At 34.7% G+C, this 15,528-nt stretch overlaps 1 protein-coding gene across 1 annotated transcript in view; it reads right to left on the bottom strand.

Moving 5' to 3' along the window:
- Positions 1–15,528, bottom strand: part of Larp4b (La ribonucleoprotein 4B) — a 92,779-nt gene that overhangs the window by 63,982 nt on the left and 13,269 nt on the right. Inside the window, exon 2 of the mRNA XM_046432016.2 lies at positions 1,382–1,501. Coding sequence (XP_046287972.1) covers positions 1,382–1,462 — 81 coding nt within the window. The 5' untranslated portion in view covers positions 1,463–1,501. The remainder of the gene's footprint in view (positions 1–1,381; positions 1,502–15,528) is intronic.

Below are 15,528 nucleotides of genomic sequence, written 5' to 3'. Positions count from 1 at the left end.
TTTCCTAAAATCAATTCAGAAACATGAAATATTATTTCCTAACATGATAAAATGAAGGTACTCAAGCTGGGCACAGTGGTGCATGCCTGTAATCTCAGAGGCCTGGAACGCTGAGGCAGGAGAATAGCCAAGTTCAAAGTCAGCCTCAGCAACTTAGCAAGGCCCTAGACACCTCAGCAAGATCCTGTCTCTAAAAGGACTAGAAATGTGGCTCAGTGGGTAAACGTCCCAAGATTCAATCCCTGGTATCCCCCCAAAAGAGAAAGTATTCAAATTTATAATCCTAAATAACTCTTTACTGCAATGGCTATAATGGCTTTACTTTATTACAGTGGCTATGATGTTAGTTCAGGATTTACAACTGCATTTTCTTGTTTTGAAATATGAAAATTTTAAATGTGTGTGGCACATGTTTGTAATCAAGGATAAAACAGGAGGATCCCAAGTTCAAGGCCCTATGAAACTTACACCCTGTCTCAAAATAAAAAATAAAAAGAGATGGGGATGTAGCTCAGTGGTAAAGCTCCCTTAGGTTCAATCCACAGAATGTACTAACTAAATAAATAAATAACAAAGCTTCAAGTATTTATAGTTACAACTAACCTTTTGTTCTATCACCTGGTTCTTACAGTTTTCCCTACTAAGCTACCCAGACATTTTTTAAGACTGATGAGGTTCTGAATACAACACCCCAATCATTGCATCTTGGCATGTGAAGAAAACAGCAGATTCAGGCCATAAAAACTAGAATATTCATTCTGGGGTTGTGACTCAGTGGTAGAGTGCTTGCCTAGCACATGTGAGGCACTGGGTTCGATCCCCAGTACTACAAAAAAAAAATAAACTTATCATGTTCATCTACAACTAAATATAGAATACTCACCTCATTCTTCTTCTCCTTAAATGAGTCATAAAACCTGATAACCTTCTCCTGAAAATAAATATTAAGACCCTCATTTCAGAGGGGGTCCTGCTCTACACTCAGAGGACAGGAATGCCACATAAGGAAGCCAAGAAAAATGGGAACAAAGTGCCCTTGTTAAGTTCTCCCCAGTTTATTACTATTAGATCATAACTACTTTTGTCTATGCTTTTACATAACTCTCTACTTCTGTATTAGACTTGTGAAAAATACATAGCTTTCCCTATCTTTATTTCTGAAGGCTATGTGTCACATAAAACTTATTACTAAATAAATATATGTTTTTCTCTTGTTTATCTCAACCTCAGATGGGTAAGAAGTCCTTTCCCCTCTGTAAGACTATACCACCTATACGTAGACCCTAAGGTACTCTAGTGCTGTTGTTTTGATTTGCTTCTAAAGTTTAAGGTAAAGAAAGAGAAATGGCTGCCCCTGGCCCTCCTGGCCCACAACACCCACCAGATGAGAGCTGTCCTTGCCCTCCTGGACTCGCTGCGCCTGCGGTTCAGCCACAACTTTAGTGTCCTGATCAGAAGTCATGGGCTCCACTGGGATAAGTTTAATGCCAACCTCAGGATGCTGCAAAATGACAAAGAAAGTGAACAGTTCATTTGAGGGGCACAGTATGATTGCTTCTTAAATGACATTACTAAAAAGTTAAATCCAGGACATGTTTATCCCTCTGAACAGTAAGTAGTTTAAAGAAAACTGACCATAATTAACACCTTACTCACCAAGAAGTAATAATACTTATTTTAAGTAAGATTCTTCTTCATACCAATTTGGTGATAATGATAACACAGAAAAATCCCCTTATGCCCAGAAATTCATGATTTTTAAAAAACAGAAAATTAAGGAATTTAATATTCAAAAATATATGAGAAATTTGCAAACTCAATTGTAAAAAGCAATAGCCTAATTTGAAAATGGCCAAAGAGCCCAAACAGACATTTTCCAAAAGACGTAATAATGACCAATAAATAAAAAGTACTCAACATGACTAATCAACAAGGAAAAGCAAATCAATACCACAAGACGTCACTCACACCTGTTAGAATGGTGACTGCCCAAATGACAAGAAACAGAAAGGCTATTCAGGGCATGGAGAAAAGGGCATCTTAGCACACTACACTGTTGACAAGAATTTAAGTTGGTTTAGTCACTATTGAAAAGAAATATGGAGATTCCTCAAAAAAAAAAAAAAAAAAAAAAACATAATACATAATCTAGCAATTCCATTCCTTGGTCTATATCTGAAATAAATGAAACCACCACCTCATGAAGATATGCATTCCCACATCCACTGAAGCATTATTCACAATAGTTATGACTTGGCAACAACTTGTATCTATCGATGGATGAATGGATAAAGAAACTGCAGTGTGTACACACACAGGAATGTTATTCAGTCTTTAAAAAAGGGAAAAACCTTGTCATATGCTACAACATAGATGAACCTATAAGAGAGTATGCTAAGTGAAACATGACAGTCACAGAAAGACAAATATTGTACAATCTTACTTTTATGTGCAAACTAATTTACCCAGAAATAGAAAATAAAATGGTTGTTAGCAGGGAATGAGGCATGGAATAGGTTAAAGGGTATAAATCTACAGATACATGTAGGATGAAAAAGCTTATGATCTAATACCTGCAAGGACTATAGTTACAATATTGAATTATACTATATACTAGAAACTTGCTAAGAAAGATTTCAGGTGCTCTAAGTACCCATACATAAACAGGTAAAAATGTGATTTTAATTGGTTGACTATAGTAACCATTTCACTATGTTTATCAAAATGTGCTGTATACCTTAAACATGTTTTTAAAAAACCCTCCAAAAATTACATAATCAATAAAGTCCAGAATAAAAACATATAGTTTTTGATGAATCCCTAACTTATACATGTTGTTTTTAACTGGTCCCATTAATTTTATCTTATTCAAGAATAACTGTTGTCAGGATAAACAATAATTCAAAAGGAACCAAAATACAATCCTCAATCATAAGAAACTAAAAACAATTTGAATGCAATGGAATAAATATTACCGTTTTGGGGAAGCATTTGCGTAACTCAATGGCTGGACACTGAACTTCATGTATAATACCTCAATTAACTTAGAAATGACTTAAAAGGAAGTAACTTTCATAAATTTACATAATAAGGACTCCTAGGAATCCAAGACTTCTGTTAAAGCATTTCTTCTTTTCACTGTAAGCTACACTGATTCACAAAGAATCTGATTTAACCCAGGTATATTTTTCAGGCACTTTTGAAAACAGAGTCATCAGAAGGCCAGAAAAATAAACTTTAAATCATAACTATTTCTTACTACATACTCATACAGGTTTTTTCATTTCTTTAATGCTGCCTCATATTCTCAATAGCCTACATGAGATAAATTCTCAAAACCCTTGTTAATTTAAACACATCTGATCAAAGCCAATCTCATCCAATTGTCAAAATGGTATCAGAAATCACAAAAACCACAAAACATTTAAATGCTGTAAAACAGATCTGAAAACATAAACTAGCCGAGAAGAAATGCTTAAAATAAATTGTTTCATGGAGATCACTGTTTTCCAAAATGTGGAATGAATGACAAGTTAAATTTCAACAGTTAAGCATTTCATTTTAATGTGCACCTTTTTCTTTTGTGTCTGTGGCACTATTAACCTCTTGTTAAATTAAGCAAAAAAGTGAGTCCATTTGAAGTACCACTATGAACACTGCTGGAATACAGCAAAAAATCTTCAAAGTAGAATATGTGACTGAACTTCAGAAAACAGATTTAGGAACATCTGGTTCTGACACATTCCAGGTCACTGTTCTCAGTCCTTAGATACACTGAAGAATAACACAAGGAAACTGTGATTTTGTACTTTTGTAGCTCCAATATGAGTGTTTTTTTAAAATTATGCAGATGATTCTGAAACACCTGAACAAAGAACTACTTCCAAGAAATGGAAGTAGCACGCAGGGAAGGTGACTTCGTGATATTGCTTCAAAACAGATGGATCTAGTTTTGTAAAAAACCTACCTATCACAAAACACCAATTATCACAGAAGCATCAAATCCAGAAAATAAAGATGCAGATTAATAACTAGAGAAGTCCTAGATGGTATAAATGCTTCTACCAATATTAACTCCGAGATTTTTAAGATTCTCAAAGAAATGATGTTTGTTCTTAAGGATGCACCTTTGCTTGAAAATAAGATATGGCATCCAAAAGGAAAATTTTACTAGAAGAATCCTTTACGTGCTACCTACGTTTTGCAGACAACTGGAAACTATGCACTTCTTGATAGGAATACCACCACCACCATATCATGCTCCTTAAATCTGTTTTTTTCCTCCCCTCTCCTTTTGTGGTGCTAGGGATCACACACAGGGCCTTGGGCATGCTACACAAGCATTCTAATTCCCTAGACTGAATTACAAATATCATCATTACATATTTACAGCACATGAGGGGACAGAGGAACATGGAGGCTGAAGACACACAATGAGCCAGCAACACAATGGCTTTATTTAGATAAGTGGATGAAACCATTTTTTTAAAAGATAAAAATTTTGCAGAATATTTGATGATACTAAAGAATGACTATTTTCTTAAATGTGATAATGATGTGGTTATGTTTAATATATGCATAAGGAGAGAGATCTCTCTTTAAAGATGTATACTGAGGGCTGGGGCTCAGTGGTAGAATGCTCACCTCGCACGTGCAAGACCCTGGGTTCAATCTTCAGCACCACATAAAAATAAATGAATAAAATAAAGATATTGTGTCCAACTACAACTAAAAAATAATTTAAAAAAAAATAAAGATGTATACTGAAATACTCACAGAGGGAAATAACGTGATGTATGCAATGTTACTCAAAAATATGTGCAACAGAGACCAAAAAAAGTCCATAATTGTTTATCTTAAAAAGGAGTACAGAGGTTCATTCATTACACTATTCTATCTAGGCTTCTGCACATTTGAAATATTCTATAAGACGTTTTAAAAAGTAATATTGGCATAATTTTACAATGAAACAGTGACTCTGATTTGACTACTCTGCAATTGTTCATAAGAAAGTAATTATTACACAAATATCTCTTAATTACTGACTTGATATAATTTTTCAAAAAAGTTCTATAACTGTGAAGTTTAACAGAATAATTACTGATAGTTACCTGATGTAAACACTAAAAATTGCAAAACATTCTAAGACTTTATTATTAAAGTCTAAATCTAGAATGAAACAAAACTTGAGTATGATGATGCAAGTATTGATAATAGTCTAAATAAAGAACAAAGTCACATTCTACCACTGGTTTAGGAGACCAGCACTGTTTTGACACTTAAACTATATTGTCCCCTACCCCATGATCAAAAAGCAGATCTTTAGATTGTAAAGAGAAATAACTGCCAGGTGCAGTGGCACATGCCTGTAATCCCAGCAGCTTGAGAGTTCAAAGCAACTTAATGAGGCCTAAGCAACTCAGTGAGAACCTCTCTCTAAATAAAATATAAGAAAGGACTGGGGATGTGGGTCAGTGGTTAAGCATGCCTGGGTTCAATCCCAGGTACCAAAAAAAAAAAAAAAAAAAAAAAAAGAAAGAAAGAAAAGAAAGAAATACTGAAGAGGGGAAGAATGTGACAACCAAAAAGGAAGTATTTCCTGACACAGAACCTCAGAGTCTGAGGCATCTTCATACTCCTCAATGTCTCACACCCTTCACAAAGCTTTAATTGAGTTACATAGGAGCTATTCTTGATTTGATTTAATCTCTCTTTATATAAAAAGCAAAATGAAGGCAATTCCTAGTACCCTAAACTTCATATGTGACCTAGCAGCACATTTTTTTTTTATCTCATCCATCAAAGCTACAGCCTAAAAAGGAAGTTTTCTCAATCCTGTTCAACACTTGGGAGAGGTTTAGTCTCTCCTAGGCCTTATCAGTTTCTGAAGTATTCTTTTCATACATACAAGAATGGTATTTCTTAAGTATTTTTATGTTTTTTTGGACACTCAAGGCAATCCTTCAGAACATAAATGATCTCAAACTTAATTACAATCAGGTTATATAACTATTCAGAGAACTGCAATTTTAAGACTTTGCATACGAAATTCTAAAAATTCAACAATTACTAATATTCATTCATTAAGCTTGTTCTTTAAGGCAAATGTTGGCATAATTATTTTGAAATTATTTTACATACTGCAAGAACACACATCTATATGCCACACAGAACAAACTAAATAGAAATTATATTATTAGGCACACAGATTTTCACATATAAGAGATACAAATATAAAATTAAAGAAGTTAAATAAGACCCAGAGAATCTTTTTAAACTACAGTATAAAAACAGAGTTTCCCACAAATATCCTCTTCCTATTTCATGATCCAATCTAGGGCCTTACACTGTATTTAGCAGCCAAAATTTCTGTTTAATCCTCTCCAAACTGTCCCAGTTCCTTTTCATTAGTTCTGGCTGATTATTTTGTAGAATATTCTTTTATTGAAGATGAACCTGGGACATCTTATTGTGAAAGGAAGGAAGACTACTATGGTAATGTCACTAGAACACTGGAGCCATAAGAGAGGAAGAAGGAAAGGACTCCTGATGGCCAAAGATGGGATATGTGAAGATTAAAATAAATGGAATACAAGTACAGTATATAAAAGTACACGAGGGCTAAAATTACCAGCACCATCACACTGCTCACATCTTTGGAGGTTGTTAAAATACCAACTGGGGGACTAGGGTTGTATGTAGCTCAGTGGTATATCACTTGCCTAGCATGTGTGAGGCACTGGGTTCAATCCTCAGCATCACATAAAAAATAAACAAAGGTATTATGTTCATCTACAACTAAAACCATTTTAGGGAAAAAAAAAAAAAGATTACCAACTGATTATTCTAAAGGTTCTTAAGACACTCATTCATTCTGTCTGCCCTTCTAGATAAACCAAATTTCAGAAAAACCAAACAGCTGATTAAGTCAAGAACTACAGAAAAATGAGATGATGAAAATATTCTAACATCTAAAGAAACAATAAAGGCAATGATCATCATGTCTGTTAAAATGATCAAGTGAAGAACAACTGGGAACTTCACAAATGGCTGAATCAGTCACTGACTGAAACTACTTTCCAGTCTTACCACTAAAACTGAAACTCTAGGTATTATATACTTCTTCATGTGATGAAATACCACCATCTATTCTTGACAAAAAAGAAACTATATTTAATCACACCTTTGGATCTGACTCCCAATTTAAAGAGGATCCTGAGGAAATACATGTTCAATAACACAAAGTACAAAGTCATCAGCTAAATCCAAAATGTGGGACAAGACAGATGATCTCATTTCTATAGCAAATAAAATACATTTATATAGAGTTTTTTATTGCTATAAATTATAAAAGCTTTAACCAAAATAACCAAATGTAATTTGAGAACTGGGTTTGGATCCTGAATCAAATTAAATTTAAAATGGCACTTAGATGTAGGAAAAACTGAACAATGACTAGGTAATAAAGGGCATTACAGAATAATTACTAATTTTATTGAGTTCAATCAAGGTGGTGTTGCTATGTTTATTTTAAAGACCTTGACTATAAGGGATAAAAAGATTTGTTAATGAAATATACAAATATATATCTGGCACTTGCTTTTAATACATACGAATGATTTTAAACCCAAAGGGAGAAAACAAATAAACAAATCAAAAATGGCAGCAGGTTGATGGTGTCTAGAACCAGATGGCAGGTATACAGGCAATGTGAGGATCACCGCAGCATACTCTTTACTTTTATGTGCTTAAGACTGTCTGTAATGGAAGTAAAAAGCAAATATAACTTGGATATACTGTCAATACATACCTCAAACTTCATAAGCTATTTCTATTTAAAACCTACAATAATAAAATACAAAATGTATAAACCATTTTATGGACAAAGTTCACAGCAGTTTTAGGCCAAAAGAACCAAAAAAGACAAAATAACCAAGGAAAAGCAGAAAGTGCAATGTATTATAATTATTTAAAATATTCACAAAAAACTACATAAAGCAAAAAGCATGATGTAAAACTATCAATAGTAAAAATGTACCTATATTTTTTAAATATTCACATAACTTTGCCAGTGAAAATTAAAGAAACTAGAAGGAAATAAACCAAAAAACTAACAATGTGTCATTGTTAAGACCTAGTAAGTTTCAGGTAGTTTCAATTTTTAATAACTTACTTTTATTATATTATCTTAATAAAAGATCCAGCTTACTAATTCCATGTTTATCAAGATTAATAAATATGTCATTTGGTGTCCCTGTAAAATTACACCAGAATTGTTCTCTAAGCATATGGTTTTCAAAGCATGAGCTGGACATTGTCAAGGATGTCAAAGACCCTTTCAGTGGGGATAGGACATCAAACTATTCTCAAAATGATGCCAAGATGTTATTTGTTTTTTACTCTCATTTTCTCCTAACAAAACTACAGTGACCTTTTGGTGTAGTATCAGAGAATATTCAGGCCTGTAGGAAAATACTCCTCACTTTTCCAACTATCATTTGAAGCCAGATTTCCATCACATACTTCAACCAAAATAACATATCACCATGTGTCATGGTATTTCATTTGTGAGTGATGTGTTATTAGGATGAAGATGAGAATCCAGCAGATTTTGTTGTCGTATATTTAAGAGATTTACAAAAAGAGTAAAATGCCATTTTTCCTACTAAATTATTTTTTTGTTTTGGAAAAACTGCTACTTTTCATAAAGTATTATTTATGTTACATTTAACAGGTCTGACATTATTATTTAAGAAAATACACTTTAAAAATTATTGAATCTTAATTTCTAATATGGCCGATATTGACAGAAATAAACCATATAATCTAAAACCCTCAGGAGTCTTGAGTAATAAAACTGTACACAGGTTCTCAGATGAAAAGTTTGAGAATTCTGCTCTGAGACAAATTTCAAAACTTGCTTCTGATGGACAGATGTCTGTGTTCATAGACGAACATATTTTCACAATGACAATGAAATGCAGATTGACCTACAGATTCAATACAATCCCTACCAAATTCAACCTGCTTTTTTTTTTTTAGTTACCAATGGACCTTTATTTTATTATTTATATGTGGTGCTGAGGGTCGAACCCAGTGCCTCCCACATGCCAGACAAGGGCTTCCACCACCAACCCCAGCCTTCAACCTGCTTTTTGCTGCAGAAATTTTTTGCAAAAATTGATGGGCTCATCTTAAAATTCCTTTCAAAATGTAAGGGACTCTGAATAGCTAAAATCATTTTTTTTTTAAACCTTTTAGTAATGGGGATTGAATCCAGGGGCACTCTAGTCCTTTCTTTTCATTATTTTGAGACAGAGTCTCAGTAAGTTGTCCAGACTCATGAAATTGAAATTTTTGTGCCTCAGCTTCCTAAGTAGCTGGGATTATAGCCAAATATACAACAGTCTTATTATGCTTATTATGGTGTTGTCTAAGCAGTCCATGTCTCTATCTGCATCCACAAATGAGGGAAGGGTCAAGTTTGCTAATATCTCCTCTAACTCTAAATGTCAATGACAAAAAGCAAAAGTTAAGGATGGAACATGAGCAAAGGAGATACAAGATGCTACTATACAAACATGTATTTGTTCTAAGAACTCCAAAATAACCATTGGGATCATTCCACAAGGCAAAAAAAAAAAAAAAAGTAAATGAACATTCAACTAGATAAGTGAAAGCTTTACCTAAATAAGAAAATTAGGCTAAGAACTTTAAAGATGTACTAAAAGTCTAAATTTGTTACTTTCAATGTCTAAACATATTATGTAGAAAGAGGTTAACTATCAGACTTTAATCTCTGTAACTAAATAAATTCACTACAAAAAAAAGTAGACAAGTCATTAAAAGCACAATCATACATTTTAGGATTAGAAGAAAGGATATTTCTTAATAATAGAATGTTTTATGAGTTCAATATGCCCATCTCTAAACAGAGATATAATAATTGGAATTAATTCCTCATTCGTCTTGCATTGTTGGTAAGATTATATTGCTTATCTCATAGCTGCCAGCACCACTCTATAAAATCTAAAATGCAAATTCTTGTTTCAAAACCAAATAATTTGGGAGTACCTCAGGGCAGATTATTGTTTCTTCTGCATACCTTGTACAGATTATATACTCAAATGAATTTACAGGCTTGAAAGTTGGAAACATTTACAGAGCAAAATTTCCTACTTTCCAGAAAACTGTTAACTCTCAGTATCTATCATAGTTCTTTCCATCGAGTATTCTTAGAGTAAATGTGACAAAGATACTGACAGATGAAAGAAATCCAACCTCAAATGAATGCAACCTCAGTAAAGCAGTTGTTTAATTATACATTTAAATTGGTAGCCAACACCGGAATATTCCTAAACAGATGCTGCCAATAAACTTCAAGATCAATTTTTTTTTAATTTCCTTTTATATGTGTATATCTGTGCTTCTACTGAAAAGGCCAGTAGTGGGAAAATGTGATTTATTTTTTATAGTTGGAGTTGGTTCTGCTCCTAGAGAAGGCATAAAATCAAACACAAGACTTAAAATTTTATTTGTTGGCAAGATTTTATTGAAAGAGTTATCTATATGACATATACAAAATTAATTTTAAAAATTTTCCACTAATAGATTTTAATTTAGAACTTACATAATAATTCCACACACAAAAAAAAAGAAAAAAGTCCCCTCCACCTTTAAGACTTTTTTCTCCTGTATCCCAGCAGGTTTGGGAAACTGAGGCAGGAAGATTGCAAATCTGAGGCCAGTCTTAGCAATCTAGTGAGGCCCTGAACAACTCAGTGAGACCCTGTCTTAAAAGGGGGAGAGGGGTGCGCGCCTGAGGATGTGGCTCAGTTCTAAAACACTTCTGAGTTCAATCCCCAGTACCTCCCCACCTCCCAGGCCCCTCAAAAAAGACCTGGTTCTCTGACACATTTTAGAGAGGACAGTGTTAAAGAATCACATTAGTTAAGATTTTTATTAAAAGACAACACAAAACATAAGGCTTAGGTCATCTCATTAACCCTCTGGCTAAAAGTATTTTACCCATTAAACCTCTTACAAATACCAAATCACCATTCCAATAAATAAAACACTTTTTTGCAGGGGCACTCTACCATTCAGCCACATCCCTAATCCTTATTTTTTGAGACCGGGTCTAGCTAAACTGCCCAGGCAGGCCTTGAATTTGCAGTCCTCCTTCCTCAAACTCCCCAGTCACTGGGTTAAAGGTATGCACCACCACCACACCCAGTGATAAATAAAACTGATGTGAACCAAGGGTAACAATATGAATTAGGGGTGGGGATCCTCTTCTCTCACTCAGCACATGGCTATAATGGAATTTCAATGGCCTTTGATCAACATTATTTTACACCACCCCCAAGATGCAGTATGAAGAGAATCAGCCCTGCCAAGCTGCAGCCTTTCTGTCTTTCTGCTCCTCCTTGCTGTGCCTTTATCTTGTTTTTCCACAAGTTCTTCACACACTTTCACAACAAGCAAAAGCAGACAACTGCATCAGGATTATCTTCCCAAAATGCAGGCTTAACAATACGCATAGTTCCTTGATCAGAAAGGAAACACACTGCCAGGAAGTGCTAAACCCCAAATCTATAGCCTCTGCAGGTATAATGCAACACATTTACTTCAGTTAACCTAAAGTGGAAGGAGTAATGTATAAGTAAAAACTTTATAGAAATGTTAAATTCCATAGTTGAAAAGACATTTATCCTTTGAGTTCAGTGTTTGGAATATATTTTGACTTTCATTTTTCTGTTTTATCAGCATTTTTCTTCATTAAGAACTACTTTCTACGTTAAGCGTGTCAATCCCAGAAGTATGATTAAGTTTGCTGTTCCTAACCTAACAGAATGCCAAGCTGGAAACTCAAATCTTAACCTGCCTTATTTAGTGTCCCCTCATTTTTTTTTCATTTTTTGGACACCTTTATTATTTTATTTATTTTTTATGTGGTGCTGAGGATTGAACCCAGTGCCTCACATGTTGTAGGCAAGCACTCTACCACTAAGCCACAACCCCAGCCCCAAGTGTCCCCTCATTTTCAACCCTGTTCTCAAGTCTTTGTTAGACCATTCTGTTCATTTGCAAATACTTTTCCAACCAAAATTCTGTGCCTCTTAACTAACTTTGCCACACACTGACGGGTGATTTGATGACAAGCAAAATGTAGAGTCCAGAGAAGGAAAAGAACAACTTACTGTTGACATCTCATATGTAGAACAGAGCTGCCTGATTCAATATATTTTCTATTTTATTTTTACCTTAGAGAACTGCATATATAGGGCTGGGGATATAGCTCAGTTAGAAGAGTGCTTGCCTCACATGCACAAGGCCCTGGGTTCAATCCCCAGCACCACATTAAAAAAAAAGAGAGAGAGAGAGAACTGCATATATATAGTTCTCCTTCTTTTACTGTATAACTTTGTTAACTACATTTTGACTGTGATCATTTTGCAATTATTGATATTCTCCATAAAAATCTTCATCTTCTCATTTGAAAATAAAAGTGCCAATGGACAAGGCAGTAATATAAGAATACAACTGTTTCAAGGAAAAGTCAGAATCAGTGACATAACATGGAAGAGACCCAGAGGACCACTTTGGAAACAGACTCTAAAGAGTGTACTGTTTCACTCCATTAAATATAAAAAGCATTGACCTCAACCTATGAATACATTGTATATTTCTTTAAGGACTGTAGATCATATTCTGTTGTGATTTCCAATTTATAATCACATAGCAATAGTCTTTCAACTGAAAATGTAGAAAACAAGCTAGGAATGGTGGCACACTCCTGTAATCCTAAATCTGAGGGAGGAAAGTAAGTTCAAGGCAGGAGGATCTCAAGCTGAGGCCAGCCTCAGCAACTTAGGGAGATCCTGTCTCAAAATAAAAAGGGGCTGGAAGTGTAGCTCAGTGGTACCCCTGAACAACAGAGAAAGAATTTTTTAAATGCACATAACATAAAGAGGAAAATGGGGGTAGTAAAGAGCAAATTTAGAATTCAACATTTTAAAGAATGACAATGTCAGAGCTGGAAAACAGCTCTAAGCTGCTTTAACCCTCTGCTACTCAAACTGGGGCATGCTTATTCCTAGGAATGGAATCAGAGAACAGAACCAGAAACTAAGGTTTCTGACTATTCTATTGTGTGCAGGGGTGGGGGTGGGGATACATTCCAATTTCTACAATAAAAACTGGAATTTTGGAACAACATATAAAATACTTTAGCAAAAAAATTTTACACTTGAGTCTGACAGGTTATTTCTACTTCTTCATTCTATAAAATCGATTTTCCATCTTTTTTTACTGGTGCATTATTATTAAAAGAGTGTGATTGATATATTTGTATATGCACATTAAATAATTGTCTATTTCACTGCCTAGAACCTCCTCTTTCTTTCTTCCACCGATCCCCATCTCTCTAAAAGTCTTCCATTTTCATAACCTCCCTACTTTTTTCCTACCTTCCACATACAAGAAAATACATAAGACCCTTGACAAATTTCTTTAAGTACTACATTTTTCTGAGTTGGGTTTATTTCTTTAGCATGATATTCTCCAATTCCATCTATTTATCTTCAAATGACAAAATTTTGTTCTTCTTTATGCCTATGTAAAACTCTGTTGTGTGTATATATATATCACATTTTCTTTCTCCATTTATCCATCAACAGACACCTATGCTGGTTTCATAACTTAGCCACTGTGAATTGTGCTGCTCTAAATATGGATATGCACGTAGTATGCTGACTTTAGTTCTTCTGGATAAATACCAAGGAGTGATATGGCTAGGTCACATGATGATTCTACTCCTAGTCTTTTTAGGAACCTGCATACTGATTTCCATAGTGACTGTACTAGTTTACAATCCAACCAACAGTGTATAAGTGCTCCTGAAAGACAAATTTCTTTAAGTACTACATTATGCAGTTTTGCAGCATGTTAAACTAAAAGAAAACTCTGCTTTGGGGAAAAGGTACAACTGATATGTATTAATCAAATAACTATTAAATCAAAACAAAGTGAGAACATCTTGAATGTATAATGAAGGGCAATAAAATGCAGCAGGCCATGAAGAAATTTCAAAGGGTCTACAAAGCTCTAAAGCAGTAAATAGTTGCTAACAATGGCAGTGAAGCACATGCTTGTAATCCCAGCACCTAGAGACTGAGGCAGAAGGACTACAAGTTGAAGGCCAGGCTCAGAACTTGGTGAGACCCTGTCTCAAAATATACAATAAAAAGGGCTAGGGTAAAGCAACCTTGGGTTAATACCCAGTACCAAAAAAAAAAAAAAAACCCAGCAACCTTTCTAGTCCTTACTATAGCCCCTAAACCACAGCTTTTACTATATTCCCTCAAGTCTTGTTATTTGAATATGCAAATCACCTTCCTTAAAAATGAAAAGCTATTTAGCTGAACCAAGCAGTGGCAGGTACCTATAGTCCAAACTACTGGGAAGCTGAGGCGTGAGGATCATTTGAATCCATGAGTTAAACTCAGGAAAATTCATCTCAAAAACAGGGAAGGTAGGGAGGACAGGGGAAGTAAATAAATAAAAGCATTATAAGAGGTGATTTTTTTAAAAAAAAGTCTTATTTCCAATATACATGAATGTGCAGCCTTCTCTTCTTGAATTTAACATTCTTAGTAGATATATTAGTACTTTAGTGAAAGAAAGGGAAATATTTCATATCAATCAACCCTATATAGTTCTTGAAAATTGCACCTCACAAGTCAAGACTCCCGAAATATAGCCTGGATATGACCATTTTAAAAACTTCATAAAAATGGATGTACATTAAAGATTATTTGGAGAAAAACTAATTGGAGCAGCAGTGGCCCTAACATCAGCCCCTCCAACTATGGTCAAGATCTCATTTCCTATTATCTTTTTAATTATGTCCATCTTTTCCTATTATCTTTAATCTTTCCCTTTCTGGGTCCTCCCTGTCATTATTTAAACATGTCAAAACCTATTCTGTCTCAAAGACAGAAGAAAGGGATGGAGCATGAGGAAGAGAAGGACTGGGAAGGAGGAGGACAAAAACAGGTGCCAGGTCACCAACACTGATTGGATGCCCGCCTGGCCTGGACTGCAGGAAGCAAGCTCTCCCATAGGCACCTCCTTCAGACTGGTTTTGTCTTCAACCTCTCAAGATCACCAGCCATCAACAGTTTCCTGCTTGCTACTTAAAGGGACCAACCTCCCAGCAGCACAGGATTGACCACCTGCTGTGAGGCCTGCTCCACTGCTTCCCTAAACCACTTTCTCAACATCCCTGGAATGCTCGTCCTCTGTGTTAAGTAGAGAAAAGCTTTCTTGTCCAGTGCAACTGGAAGAACTATAAAAAGTATATTAAAATGGTAATTACAAAAACGAGTACATGCAATTAACCATTATAAAAACTAGTACATTCAATTAGCCATTTTAACTTATGTATGTTCCTTCACATGGACCTATTTCCTAGATTCGGTCACTATATTAGATGTTCTTATTTCTAACATAAATCACATCTAC

This window comes from Marmota monax, unplaced genomic scaffold (assembly GCF_021218885.2).
Source record: "Marmota monax isolate L192 unplaced genomic scaffold, Marmota_monax_Labrador192_F-V1.1 WCK01_AAM20220418_F8-fsc00071, whole genome shotgun sequence".
Lineage (NCBI taxonomy): Eukaryota > Metazoa > Chordata > Mammalia > Rodentia > Sciuridae > Marmota > Marmota monax.
This window is presented reverse-complemented; position numbering and strand designations above follow the sequence as displayed.